At 44.5% G+C, this 13,528-nt stretch overlaps 1 protein-coding gene across 2 annotated transcripts in view; it reads right to left on the bottom strand.

Moving 5' to 3' along the window:
* The window catches only part of CNOT11 (CCR4-NOT transcription complex subunit 11), a 160,154-nt gene that overhangs the window by 77,188 nt on the left and 69,438 nt on the right, over positions 1-13,528 (bottom strand). For both annotated transcript variants that reach the window (XM_069204410.1, XM_069204409.1), the window contains one exon: positions 9,117-9,213. In XM_069204410.1, the coding sequence (XP_069060511.1) occupies positions 9,117-9,213 (97 nt within the window). The remainder of the gene's footprint in view (positions 1-9,116; positions 9,214-13,528) is intronic.

Below are 13,528 nucleotides of genomic sequence, written 5' to 3'. Positions count from 1 at the left end.
TACACAATCACTGTGGGGACCTGGACAGTACTGTAATCACACAGAAAATGTGTACGCAGTAATTGCACACCATCTCAGTGGGAACTTAACACTGAGCATACACCAACTCTACGGGGACTTGGGCAACACTGATCACACACTTTTTCTTTGGGGACTTGAAAAACACTATAAGCACACAGTATCTCTTTGGTTACTAGAAAGCCCTACCATTTCACACTATTTTTGTGGGAACCTGAACAACACTATGATCACACAGTATTTTTGAACATTGTAATCACACACCAACTCTGTGGGGACTTCAACAATACTAATCACTTGCTAACTCTGTGGGGACCTGAACAGCAATGTAATGACTATCTCTGTGTGAGGACTTGAACACTACTGTAATCACACACTATCTATGAGGGTGCTTGAAACACTCTTTCAATGTACGTGATCACTGTAGGAACTTGGACAGCACTGTAATCACACAGTATCTTTGTACGTTGTAATCATATACCATCTCAATGGGGGCTAAACACACACAAACTCTGTGGGGACTTGGGCAACATTAATCACACTATCTCTGTGTGGACTTGAATAACAGCCTTTGGGCTCATATAGCAGAAACCTGGAGACAATGTGGACCCAAAGAGTCTCCAGATAGAGAGGAGCTCTCAAAATAACTTGGATCCTAGATTCATATAAAACCTTAGGTATATGTTCTGTGTCTAGGCCAATTCTACCTTGTTGTTTTAGATGTGTGGAACAGTGCCCACATTCCTTCAAATGTCTGGATGTGATAGGTTTTAAAAATGCTTTTGACAGTACTCGTCTTTATTTACTGATCCATTCTGGATTGGTAAACAAAAAGAAAGAAAACACCCATGTCATGTTGTAGGCACATGCATTTTGAATGAATACATGCACCGACAAAATTACATAGTGGCCATGTCATTGCACCTTTTCTAGAGATGAAAGCTTTGCTGCAAGATAAGCAGGGGTGATGGCCGTGATGACTTTTTAAATGACACAGCTGGTTTTGAAGATAGAGCTGCAAGGAGAGCAAGTGGCGGTCATCTAGACTGAGTTGATGTGATTTGTTCAGGTTCATGGTGATACATGCTGCAGGATGCCCTTGAAAAACAGTGTCACACAGTATCTCTCTGCCCTGTAATCACATACCATCTCATTGGGAATTTAAACACTGTAATCACACCATTTGTGGGGACCTAAGAAACACTGTAATCACACACCAGCGTTGTGAAGACTGAAACAACATTACACAAACACTATCTGTGGGGGACTCGAAATACAGTGTAATCACACACTCTGTGGTGACTTGAACAACTGTCTTCATGCACCATCTACGTGGTTTCTGAACAACACAGTAACCACACAATATATGTCTGAGGAAACTTCAACATCCTTATAATTAAACACCATCTCTGTGGGCACGTGAACATTGATATCACACACTATTTCTGTGCTGTGAGTACAAAGCCACTACGATCAAAACAAATAGCATTCATACAGACATCAGCATTACATGTGCTTCCTAAGGAGGAGATATGATGTGATGGATATGTGTCTGTCAATAGCACCAGTCAAGCTAAGCACAATTCTACTTTTCCTACATGACCACATTGTGCGATTCTGAGTAAGTCGCTCAATTCCTTATGTGTTAATCACCCTTATCCCTACAAATTTGTAACACACTATACATCAGGTCTGTAGGGGTTTGAACATTCCAGTAACCACATACTATCTCTGCAGGGACTTGAACATCACTATAATCACACATTGTCTCTGTGGGGACTTGACCATTCCAGTAACCACACAACCTCTGTGAGGACTTAATCATTACTATAATTACACACTATCTCTGTAGGGACTGGAACATCATTATCGCCACTGCTACCTCTTGTGAACAACTTTCATCATGGTTGTTGACAGCATCTCTGAAGAGGCTATGATACTACTAGGATGTCGTTCCACCCTTGTTGGCATCATGATACACCATCTTTAGGCAGATATTACCATTCCATGTCATTCCTAGGGAGATGTGGTCTAAAAGAAACTTTGACGTAGAGGACAGGAACTAATCACACAGAGTTCCACTTGACCACATTCCTCCATTACATCATTTAATTTCTCCATTTGTTAGGCCCTTATCTTCTAAGATTTTCAGCACTAAGCAAAGGGTTACAGCGTTAATTTCCCTTCTGATATATGATAGTTTGACATTTTTAACATAATCCATATATTGTGTACCACTAGGAAACTTGCAACCATTCTATTATTAATCAATTATGATGTTATTTGTGTTCATTGCTGATTATTCAAATATTTAGCCTGATAGCCACGACTGTATTCACCCACAAATGATAACTGACAAGGGAGAGGCGTTGGGTAGTGGGTGTATTTTTGCAGATTCACATGCTTTGCACAGGTGCTGCCATTTAGTGTTGGGCTCGGAGTGTTACAAGTTGTTTTTCTTCGAGAAGTCTTTTCGAGTCACGGGATTGAGTAACTCCTCCTTTTCGGCTCCATTGCGCATGGGCATTGACTCCTTTTTAGATTGTTTTCCCGCAGAGGGTAAGGTAGGAGTGATAGAGTGTAAATAAATAGATGTCCATGCAATGGAATAGAAATGTATATACATATGTACAAATCTTAAATGTAACTTAAACGGCTACAGGCTTCCAGGGAGGACGCATGTGAATCTGCAGCAGAACATGCCACGAACAGATGTACACTGGGTAAGTGACATTTACCGTTCGATGCCATGTGTAGCTGCAGATACACATGCTTTGCATAGACTACAAAGCAGTAATCCTCCCCTAAGCGGTGGTCAGCCTGTAGGAGTTAAAGTTGTTTTAAATAGTGTCCTTAGTACAGCCTGTCCTACTGTGGCCTGCTGTGTTGCTAACACATCTACACAGTAATGCTCAGTAAATGTATGAGGTGTGGATCAAGTGGCTGCTTTACATATTTCGGTCATTGGTATATTTCCTAGAAATGCCATTGTTGCTCCCTTTTTTCTAGTGGAATGTGCTTTTGGTGTAATTAACAGTTGTCTTTTAGCCTTTAGGTAACAAGTTTGGATACATTTCACTATCCACCTGGCTATGCCTTGTTTTGATATGGGATTACCAGTATGGGTTTTTTGGAATGCGACAAACAATTGTTTAGTTTTTCAAAATGATTTTGTTCTGTCGATGTAATACATTAGAGCTCTTTTAATATCTAATGTATGAAGTGCTCTTTCTGCCACGGAGTCTGGCTGCGGGAAGAAGACTAGGAGTTCCACAGTTTGATTTAAATGAAAGGTAGAAATTTAGGGTTTGTGCGAAGTACAACCTTATGTTTGTGTACTTGTATAAAGGGTTGTTCAACAGTGAATGCTTGTATTTCACTAACTCTTCGTAATGAAGTGATTGCGACTAGAAATGCTACTTTCCAAGTTAGGAATTGAATCTGACAGGAGTGCATGTGTTCAAAGGGTGGACCTATGAGTCATGTGAGTACAATGTTAAGATTCCATGAGGGTACTGGTGGCGTTCTTGGAGTTATGATTCGTTTGAGACCCTCCATGAAAGCTTTGATGACAGGCACTCTAAAAAGAGATTTGTTTTGTTTATTTTGCAAATAAGCAGAAATTGGTGCAAGATGTATCTTAATGGATGAAAAAGCTAAGTTTACTTTTTTCAGGTGGAGTAAATAACCTACAATATCTTGTATGGATGCGTTTAAGGCCGCTATTTGTTTTTCTTGACAGTAGAAAACAAATCTTTTCCATTTGTTTGCATAACACTGCCTGTTGGTAGGTTTTCTTGCTTGTTTGATCACTTCCATACATTCTGGTGGAAGATTTAGATATCCAAACTCTAAGATTTCAGGAGCCAGATTGCCAGATTGAGCATTGCTGGATTGGGGTGTCTGATCATTTGTTTTTTTGTGTCAACAGGTCCGGTCTGTTTGGGAGTTTGATATGTACTGACAGGTCTAGCAATGTGGTGTACCATGGTTGACGTGCCCAAGTTGGTGCTATAAGTAGGAGTTCGAGTTTGTTTTGACGCAGGTTTGTTGACCAGAAATGGAATGAGCGGGAGAGGGGGAAAGCATAAGCAAATATCCCTGACCAGTTGATCCATAGAGCATTGCCCTTGGATCGAGGGTGTGTGTACCTGGACGCGAAGTTTCGGCATTTTGCATTGTGGTTGGTGGCGAACAGGTCTATGTCTGGTGTGCCCCAATGACAAAAGTATTTGTGAAGTCCTTGGGGGTGAATTTCCCCACTTGTGGGTTTGTTGGTGATCTCGACTGAGGTTGTCTGCTAATTGATTGTGAATTCCTGGAATGTATTGAGCTACCAGGTGTATGTTGTTGTGAACTGCCCAATGCCAAATCTTTTGTGCTAGAAGGCAAAGTGGTGATGAGTGGGTTCCTCCCTGTTTGTTTAGGTAGTACATTGTTGTCATATTGTCTGTTCTGACAAGAATGTGTTTGTGAGCAAGAAGAGGTTGAAAGGCTCTTAGTGCTAGGGATACTGCTAGCAGTTCTAAGTGATTTATGTTAAATTGTTTTTGTTTGTAGTCCCATTGTCCCTGAATATTGTGATTGTTGAGGTGTGCGCCCCCCCCCCATCCAATCATTGATGCATCTGTTGTAAGAATGGCGTGAGGCACAGGGTCTTGAAATGGCTGCCCTTTGTTTAAATTTGTGGGATTCCACCACTGAAGCGAAAAGTGTGTTTGGCGTTCTATCAACACTAGATCTTGGAGATGACCATGTGCCTGCGACCATTGTTTTGCGAGACACTGTTGTGAGGGTCGCATGTGTAATCTTGCGTTTGGGACAATGGCGATGCATGATGCCATCATACCCAACAGTGTTGGTCTGGCTGAATTTTTGGCAATATGGTGTGAAACGCTTGCACTCTTTGTGGACTTGGGCTTGCAAGTGCTTTTTAGGCGTTTAATGTGGCCCCCAAATACTGCTGAATTTGTGCCAGTTGTAGATGTGACTTCTGGTAATTTATTGAGAACCCTAGTGCATGTAGGGTGTTTATTACATAACTTGTGTCAATCGCTGTGATAAGGGAAGACATGTATATGTTGTCTCCTTATGTATGCTGCGACTACGGCAAGGCATTTTGTAAATACTCTGGGGGCTGCTGTTATTCCGAAAGGTAATACTTTGAACTGGTAGTGTTTTCTCTGTATCACAAATCTGAGATATTTTCTGTGGGCTGGATGGATGGGTATGTGAAAGTACACATCTTTTAGATCCAGTATTGCCATAAATTCTTCCTGTTGTAGCAGAGGGACTACATCTTGTGGTGTTACCATGTGAAAGTGTTCTGATCGGATGTAGAGGTTGAGAGCTCTGAGATCTAATATTGGTCTTAATGTTCTGTCCTTTTTGGGACTAAGGAAGTACAGGGAGTAAACCCCTGTTCCTTTTTGATGATGCAGCATACGTTCTATAGCTTGTTTTAGTAATAGTGCCTGTACTTCTGTCTTTAACAGTGGAATGAGTTGAGATGGAAGTTTGTGCGCTTTTTGGGGAATGTCTGGAGGAATGTGTGTGAAGTCTATGCAGTAACCATGTTGGATAATGGATAGTACCCAGTTGTCTGTTGTGATGTTTAACCATTGGTCGTGGAACATTTGTAGTCTTCCCCCCACAGGGGAAGTGTGGTGAGGGAAGGTGGTGGTCAAGTCACTGTTTGTTATTAGTGGGTTGTTTTTAGGATTGGTATTTTCCTCTAGATTTGGGGAATTGACCTCTGTAGGATCCCTGAAATCCCCCTCTCTGATATTGTGTCTGGTAAGAGGGCTTGGCTTGTGAGGTAGATGGCTCGGAAGGTTGTGGCCTGAAGCCTCCCCTATATTGAGGCTTTCGAAATTAGCCTCTGTACTGGGATGAATAAAGCGTTCCCATCGCTTTGGCAGTCTCTGCGTCTTTTTTCATTTTGTCTATGGTTGTGTCAACCTGTGTGCCGAATAATTGTTGCTGATTAAAAGGCATGTTGAGGACGGCCTGTTGGATTTCAGGTTTAAATCCTGATGACCTGAGCCATGCATGTCGCCTAATGGTGACAGCCGTATTTATAGTTCTTGCGGCTGTATCTGCAGAATCTAGCGCCTATCTTATTTGATTGTTTGTAATTGCCTGTCCCTCCTCCACTACCTGCTGGGTTCTCTTCTGTTGGTCCTTGGGGAGATACTGAATAATGTCCATCATCTCATCCCAGTGAGCCCTGTCATACCTAGCTAGTGGGGCCTGCAAATTAGCTATGCCCCACTGATTGGCTGCCTGTGACGCCACCATTTTCCCTGCAGCATCGAATTTCTTGCTTTCTTTATCTGGAGGGGGTGCATCTCCAGAGGACTGTGAGTTAGCCCTTTTCCTTGCTGCACTGACCACTACGGAATCGGGGGCAGCTGTTGTGTGATAAAAATGGGGTCTGAGGGTGGTGGCTTGTATTTTTTCTCTACACTTGGGGTTATAGCCCTTCCTTTAACCGGTTCTTGGAATATTTGCTGCGCATGTTTTAGCATACCGGGGAGCATGGGTAGGCTTTGGTATGTGGCATGAGTTGAGGACAATGTATTGAACAAGAAGTCGCCCGCCAGAGGTTCTGTGTGCATGGTCACGTTGTGAAATGCCGCTGCCCTAGCTAGAACCTGTGTATATGAGGTGCTATCCTCAGGTGGCGATGGCTTAGATGGGTAGACTATTGTCTGAGACTGGGTCATCATAGAGATTCCTCATCAAATCTATGGCTTTCTTTTAATTGTTTCGAAAGACCATGCTCCTCTGTGTAGGTATGTTTTTTCGGCTCCGAAGCAGTTTTTTTCGGCACCGATGGGCCTGGAGTAGTTGTTGGCTTCGGTTCCGAAAGTGACTTTCGGGGTTTCGACTCGATGGGTCGGTGTCGTATGATTTCGGAGCCTGTGCCTCGGCTCGAGTTCGAAGGCTTTGTTATTGGCGTGGCCTTTTTCGGTGCTAAAATGGTACTTGGTCACCAGTAGCTTTATTACGGGTGGAGCCATGGCCTTCCGGCAGTGGCGTCCCAAAGGCCTTGTATTTGGGCTTGGTTTGGGTCGGGGCAAGCGTACTCATGTGCTGGCCGGCTGTTATTGGTCGGTCGATGTCAGACTCTTGTTCGGAATCGGTTCCCCGAACGGAGACTGAGGTGTGGATCATCTCCTCCTCTTCTGCGTCGACGCGTTCGGTGCTTCTGGACGCCATCTCTAACCTTCGCGCTCTTCGGTCAAAAAGTCTTTTTCGAGCGGAAGGATTTACAGGCTTCGCAGGTATCCTCTCGATGACCCGGAGATAAACACAGGTTGCAAACCAAATGTTGATCTGTGTAGGGATACTTGGCGTGGCACCGAGAGCAGAATCTTACCGGGGTCCGGTCCATGAGGCTTCGACAATACTTCTGGTCGGGCCTACCAGCCCCAAGTTGGGCGCGGGTGCCCCGAAGGGCAATCAAAGATATGTATCCGCCAGTACCGAGGTGTCGATGCTGGATGAGACGCGATCGAAAACAATACCGACGAATTTAGAGGGTTTGTAAGATTTTTCCGACTCGAACAACCGGAGTGAAGAGGAACACGTCCGAACCTAATGGCGGAAAGAAAAAAATCTAAGATGGAGTCGATGCCCATTTGCAATGGAGCCGAAAAGGAGGAGTCACTCGATCCCGTGACTCGAAAAGACTTCTTCGAAGAAAAACAACTTGTAACACTCTGAGCCCAACACTAGATGGCAGGACCTGTGCAAAGCATGTATATCTGCAGCTACACATGCCATCAAACATATTACCAGCTATGATTTTTGTTTCTGATATCAGCAGCAACAGTCCTAGGCTTTTCTTTTCCCAGGGAGCCTAATCCTAGAATTTGGGATGGTAAGCCCTTTGATTTTTATTGTTTTGCATTATGGACTCCACACTGTGTGCGCACCGATTGAACACGGGTTGTGCTTGAATTTATAAAACACACTTTGTTTTGTACTGTATTAATTTACCTTTGTTTCACAGGGCGACCTTATGGTTAGTTGACCGGACGGACAATAGACTATAATGTAAGTGACTGGAGTCGTAACCCATTCCTTATTTTGTCCTTATATACACTTTAAATACTTCAGGAGAAGCTTTTTCTTTTTTTCTGGTCCTGATGAAGCGTCATTGGATCCTTTTGGAACACCGGACGCGAAACATGTCGACCCATGTCTAGAGGCACTGTAATAGTTTACTTGCCCGGACTGATTTTTAGAAAGTGGGTGAGCATCATTCCTCACATTTTCACTTTCATGTTGTTTTTAATCTTGGTCTAATCCCTCGGGTTTCGCTAATAAATGATTGAGTTGTTGAGGTTTAGAACCAATTTTATAATTTCCCTCTCCTGCTTGATGAGTCTGCCTGCAAGTACCAATTTAGACATTCTATCTCGGCAGCCTCGACAAAAGATCTCCGGCAAAGAGCCCCCTCTTAGGGGAGCCCGTCAGCAGAGCCGGTCTGACGAGGAGCATCTCCCGATGATGAAGCATGACACCCTAATGGGTGTGTGAGGACTCTTGCTCCTAAACCTTCGGGTTCCCTGTGTTTCCTATTGGAACAGTGTATTCTGTGTGTTGTCACTAGCAATTTTTAGGACCACATAATTCTTTGCTGTACAAAGTTGCAGAGATTATATTATTCGGATGGCCTCCAGAAGTGTCGAGTGTGTCCATCAAATCTATTTCTGATTGTTCACTGAAGTTTCACAGGCCTGTGCTACTATGTAGCAACTTGTCATAGGACAGTCCAGGCTTTTTAAACAGTACCCACATTACACAGAACTTGGTTGTCTGTTTCAAGTATGTGTTTTGACCTAAGAGGCAGATTCTGAAACCAAAGCGGCATTGGTTAAAAGGCCAAGGTGTTTAGATCATTACACAGCATGAGTAACTGGTAACAGCAGCAGCATGGTTATGCTTGGTTGGTTCCTAGACGTGACTGCACCAAAAAAGTCCTCAACAGGAAAGAAAATAATAACAATTAAGAATTGATCAAAAGATTGCCCATTCATTCTCTCTGGGACTAAGCAAACAGGAACATTTTTGTGTCAACTACTCACCTGCATGTATTTATCCTTAATTTGTTCACAAGTAGAGATACAATTTGAAATGTAAAGGTGAATAAATTCTGGAGGGAGGTCCACAGCTGTAGTAAGCCTGTAATATAAATTAAACATACTAAATCCCATGATAAAAGTACAGTGGTTCCAGAAAACAAAAAAGGATCACCTAAAGGACCAAGGTAGAACATCTCAGTTTGGAAGTATCATTATTTACTTTGTTTGCAGGAGGTATACAGTAAAATGAGATGAGCCTGAGAGACCTTAGCTTTAAGTGAAAACCTCAGAATGTTTTAGCACATTCAATCTGCAGACTGCTCACACAGCAATAACACACACTATCAAAAATCATTCTGTCTATTTCACCAATTTCCTAACTTCATAGTCAACAATTTTAAATAGAACACCAACTGAGAAACCAGAAAGCCACATGCAATGCATGAGTGGCACATCATTAGTCTTCTCCAGGGATGCACTGTGACTGCTCTACAGAGAGTAAGCACAACTTAAGGGACCTACATGTAATCCTTGTTCTGAAGCTTGGGTATTCAAACTTTATGAATGGTAAAATATCTTAACACATGGATAGGATCTCAGAACACTTTAAATAACATATTTCAGAATGAAAAATATTTTAACAAGTACATTAGACAGCAAATATCACTACAGGACTCTGTTTCCACAACGAAAACAAATCAGAACGTGGTGCACTCAGAACAGAAGACGGTAGAAAAAAAATGATCTTTACATGGAAGCTGCTCTATCACACTAACCAGAAAGGAGTCATTCACAGTATTTTATTGAACGACAGGCTAGAAAGAATCTAATCTAATGTAATGCAAATTCTAGCCATAATTATGAAACAAGGAGACAGAAAGGACTTTTAGGATTTAAAAGAGCATGCCAAAATGGAAGAAATAAAAGAATAGACCTAATCAGACAGAGGCAAGCATTCAGAAGTGCTGAAAGAAGTCTCATACTATAAGGTTACACACCGATACGTGAAGGTATCTTCCCTGGAGTCAGAGTCCATACAATAATGCTTAGCAAACACAGGTATCTGTGGTTAAAGAGTGGTAATAGATATGACCTCCGATATCATCAAATAGCCTGCATAAAATACACTTTGGTAGTCCAACAGTGCCACTAATGAGTTGCTCCTGAGCAGCTCCTGCATATAATTTGCCTAATATTCCTTAGTGGTTTAGCAGCGACTGCCATGTGTTACTCTTCTGATGCTCTTGAGCAAAACTCTTATAAGACACTGGCGTAGCTTAACAGTGCCTTCAACAGGCTGCTCATCTGACATTCTTGCAAAGACTCCATAAAACACTCCTCAGTGGTGAAAAATGCCACCACTTGATCAACCTGCTCCCCTGCTGGTCCCGGATTGACTCCATATAATAAGTCTGTGCTTTGATGGTTTCTTCAAAGGGTTGCTCCTCTGTCCTGTCTCGGTAGACTTCATATCACAATTCTTAGTGGTTCAAAAGTGACTCCAACAGTTTGGCTTTGTTGAGGTAACTTGCTGAGGTCCTTATACCATAAGCAACCTCTCTGAGGCATGCACTGAGCACAAATCAAACCTCACACACCTCAAACATATCCCATGTAGGCCAAACCACAAACACCTGTCCAATCATGCACATCAAAGTACACTCAGGAACCGGATGTAAATCAGCGTGCTTGACAACGTTACCAGGGGTATAAACTACTCAAAAATCAAACCACCAAAGAAAGAGCTTTAGGCCTCACAAGGGGGATGTAAAGTGCTATATGAATAGTGATATAAAAATCCTAAATATTAATAAAGGCAACAGAAAGCTGGGGTGAAGGATTTTGGTAGACTTCTTGAAACTGAAATCTGGTCTGAACAAAACCCTTCTGTGGGACTGTAGGAAACTGGCCCTTTATGTGGTATGTGAATACCGTGCAAAGGGTCCAAGGGTTCCCCCAGTGAGTATACAGGGCTTGCTATGCAATCATAAAGTGCTCAATTTAGGGGTAGTGTGGTCAAGCAGTCTTAGGCTTAACACAGAGCAGTGCAAGACATCTACAAATACACACAGTAGTCAATAAATTAAACACACAACTCAAAAAGGAGTTCCACACTGTAAAGAAATGGCTCCCTGTTGCAGTTACCCCCCACTTTTTGCCTGATACGGATGCTGACTTGACTGAGAAGTGTGCTGGGACCCTGCTAACCTGGCCCCAACACCAGTGTTCTTTCACCTAACACGTACCATTGTCTCCACAATTGGCACAACCCTGGCACCCAGGTAAGTCCCTTGTAACTGGTACCCCTGGTACCAAGGGCCCCGATGCCAGGGAAGGTCTCGAAGGGCTGCAGCATGACTTATGCCACCCTAGAGACCCCTCACTCAGCACAGACACACTGCTTGCCAGCTTGTGTGTGCTGGTGGGGAGAAAATGACTAAGTCGACATGGCACTCCCCTCATGGTGCCATGCCAACCTCACACTGCCTGTGGCATAGGTAAGTCACCCCTCTAGCAGGCCTTACAGCCCTAAGGCAGGGTGCGCTATACCACAGGTGAGGGCATATGTGCATGAGCACTATGCCCCTACAGTGTCTAAGCAAAACCTTAGACATTGTAAGTGCAGGGTAGCCATAAGAGTATATGGTCTGGGAGTCTGTCAAAAACGAACTCCACAGCTCCATAATGGCTACACTGAATACTGGGAAGTTTAGTATCAAACTTCTCAGAATAATAAACCCACACTGATGCCAGTGTTGGATTTATTAAAAAATGCACAGAGGGCATCTTAGGGATGCCCCCTGTATTTTACCCAATTGTTCAGTGCAGGACTGACTGGTCTCTGCCAGCCTGCTGCTGAGAGACGAGTTTCTGACCCCATGCGGTGAGAGCCTTTGTGCTCTCTGAGGACAGAAACAAAGCCTGTTCTGGGTGGAGGTGCTTCCCACCCCCCCCTGCAGGAACTGTAACACCTAGCAGTGAGCTTCAAAGGCTCAAGCTTCGTGTTACAATGCCCCAGGGCACTCCAGCTAGTGGAAATGCCCGCCCCCTGGACCCAGCCCCCACTTTTGGCGGCAAGTCCAGGAGAGATAATGAGAAAAACAAGGAGGAGTCACTGGCCAGTCAGGACAGCCCCTAAGGTGTCCTGAGCTGAGGTGACTGACTTTTAGAAATCCTCCATCTTGCAGATGGAGGATTCCCCCAATAGGGATAGGAATGTGACCCCCTCCCCTTGGGAGGAGGCCCAAAGAGGGTGTACCCACCCTCAGGGCTAGTAGCCATTGGCTACTAACCCCTCCCCAGACCTAAACACGCCCTTAAATTTAGTATTTAAGGGCTTCCCTGAACCTAAAGATTTAGATTCCTGCAACTACAAGAAGAAGAGGACTGCTGAGCTGAAAGACCCCTGCAGAAGAAGAAAAGAAGACACCAACTGCGTTGGCCCCAGTCCTACCGACCTGTCTCCTGCCTTCTAAAGAACCCTGCTCCAGCGACCTCTGAATCCTCAGAGGACTGCCCTGCTTCAAGAGAAACAAGAAACTCCCGAGGACAGCGGCCCTGTTCCAAAAAGACTGCAACTTTGTTTCAGAGGAGCAGATTTAAAGACCCCTGCAATCCCCGCAAGAAGCGTGAGACTTGCAACACTGCACCCGGCGACCCCGACTCGACTGGTGGAGAACTAACACCTCAGGGAGGACCCTCCGGCGACTCCGAGACTGTGAGTAACCAAAGTTGTCACCCCTGAGCCCCCACAGCGACGCCTGCAGAGGGAATCCCCAGGCTCCCCCTGACCGCGACTGTCTGACACTAAAATCCCAACGGCTGGAAAAGACCCTGCACCCGCAGCCCCCAGCACCTGAAGGATCGGAACTTCAGTGCAGGAGTGATCCCCAGGAGACCCTCTCCCTTGCCCAGGTGGTGGCTACCCCGAGGAGCCCCCCCCCCCTTGCCTGCATCGCTGAAGAGACCCCTTGGTCTCCCATTGATTTACATTGGAAACCCGACGCGTGTTTGCACACTGCACCCGGCCGCCCCAGTGCCGCTGAGGGTGTACTTTTTGTGTGAGCTTGTGTCCCCCCCGGTGCCCTACAAAACCCCCCTGGTCTGCCCTCCGAAGACGCGGGTACTTACCTGCTGGCAGACTGGAACCAGGGCACCCCCTTCTCTCCATTGAAGCCTATGCGTTTTGGGCACCACTTTGAACTCTGCACCTGACCGGCCCTGAGCTGCTGGTGTGGTGACTTTGGGGTTGCTCTGAACCCCCAACGGTGGGCTACCTTGGACCCCAATCTTAACCCCGTAGGTGGTTTACTTACCTGCAAAACCTAACAATACTTTACCTCCCCCAGGAACTGTGAAAATTGCACTGTGTCCACTTTTAAAACAGCTAAATGTGTTTTATGTAAAAAGTATAT

The sequence above is a fragment of the Pleurodeles waltl genome, chromosome 8, assembly GCF_031143425.1.
Source record: "Pleurodeles waltl isolate 20211129_DDA chromosome 8, aPleWal1.hap1.20221129, whole genome shotgun sequence".
Taxonomy (NCBI): domain Eukaryota; kingdom Metazoa; phylum Chordata; class Amphibia; order Caudata; family Salamandridae; genus Pleurodeles; species Pleurodeles waltl.
This window is presented reverse-complemented; position numbering and strand designations above follow the sequence as displayed.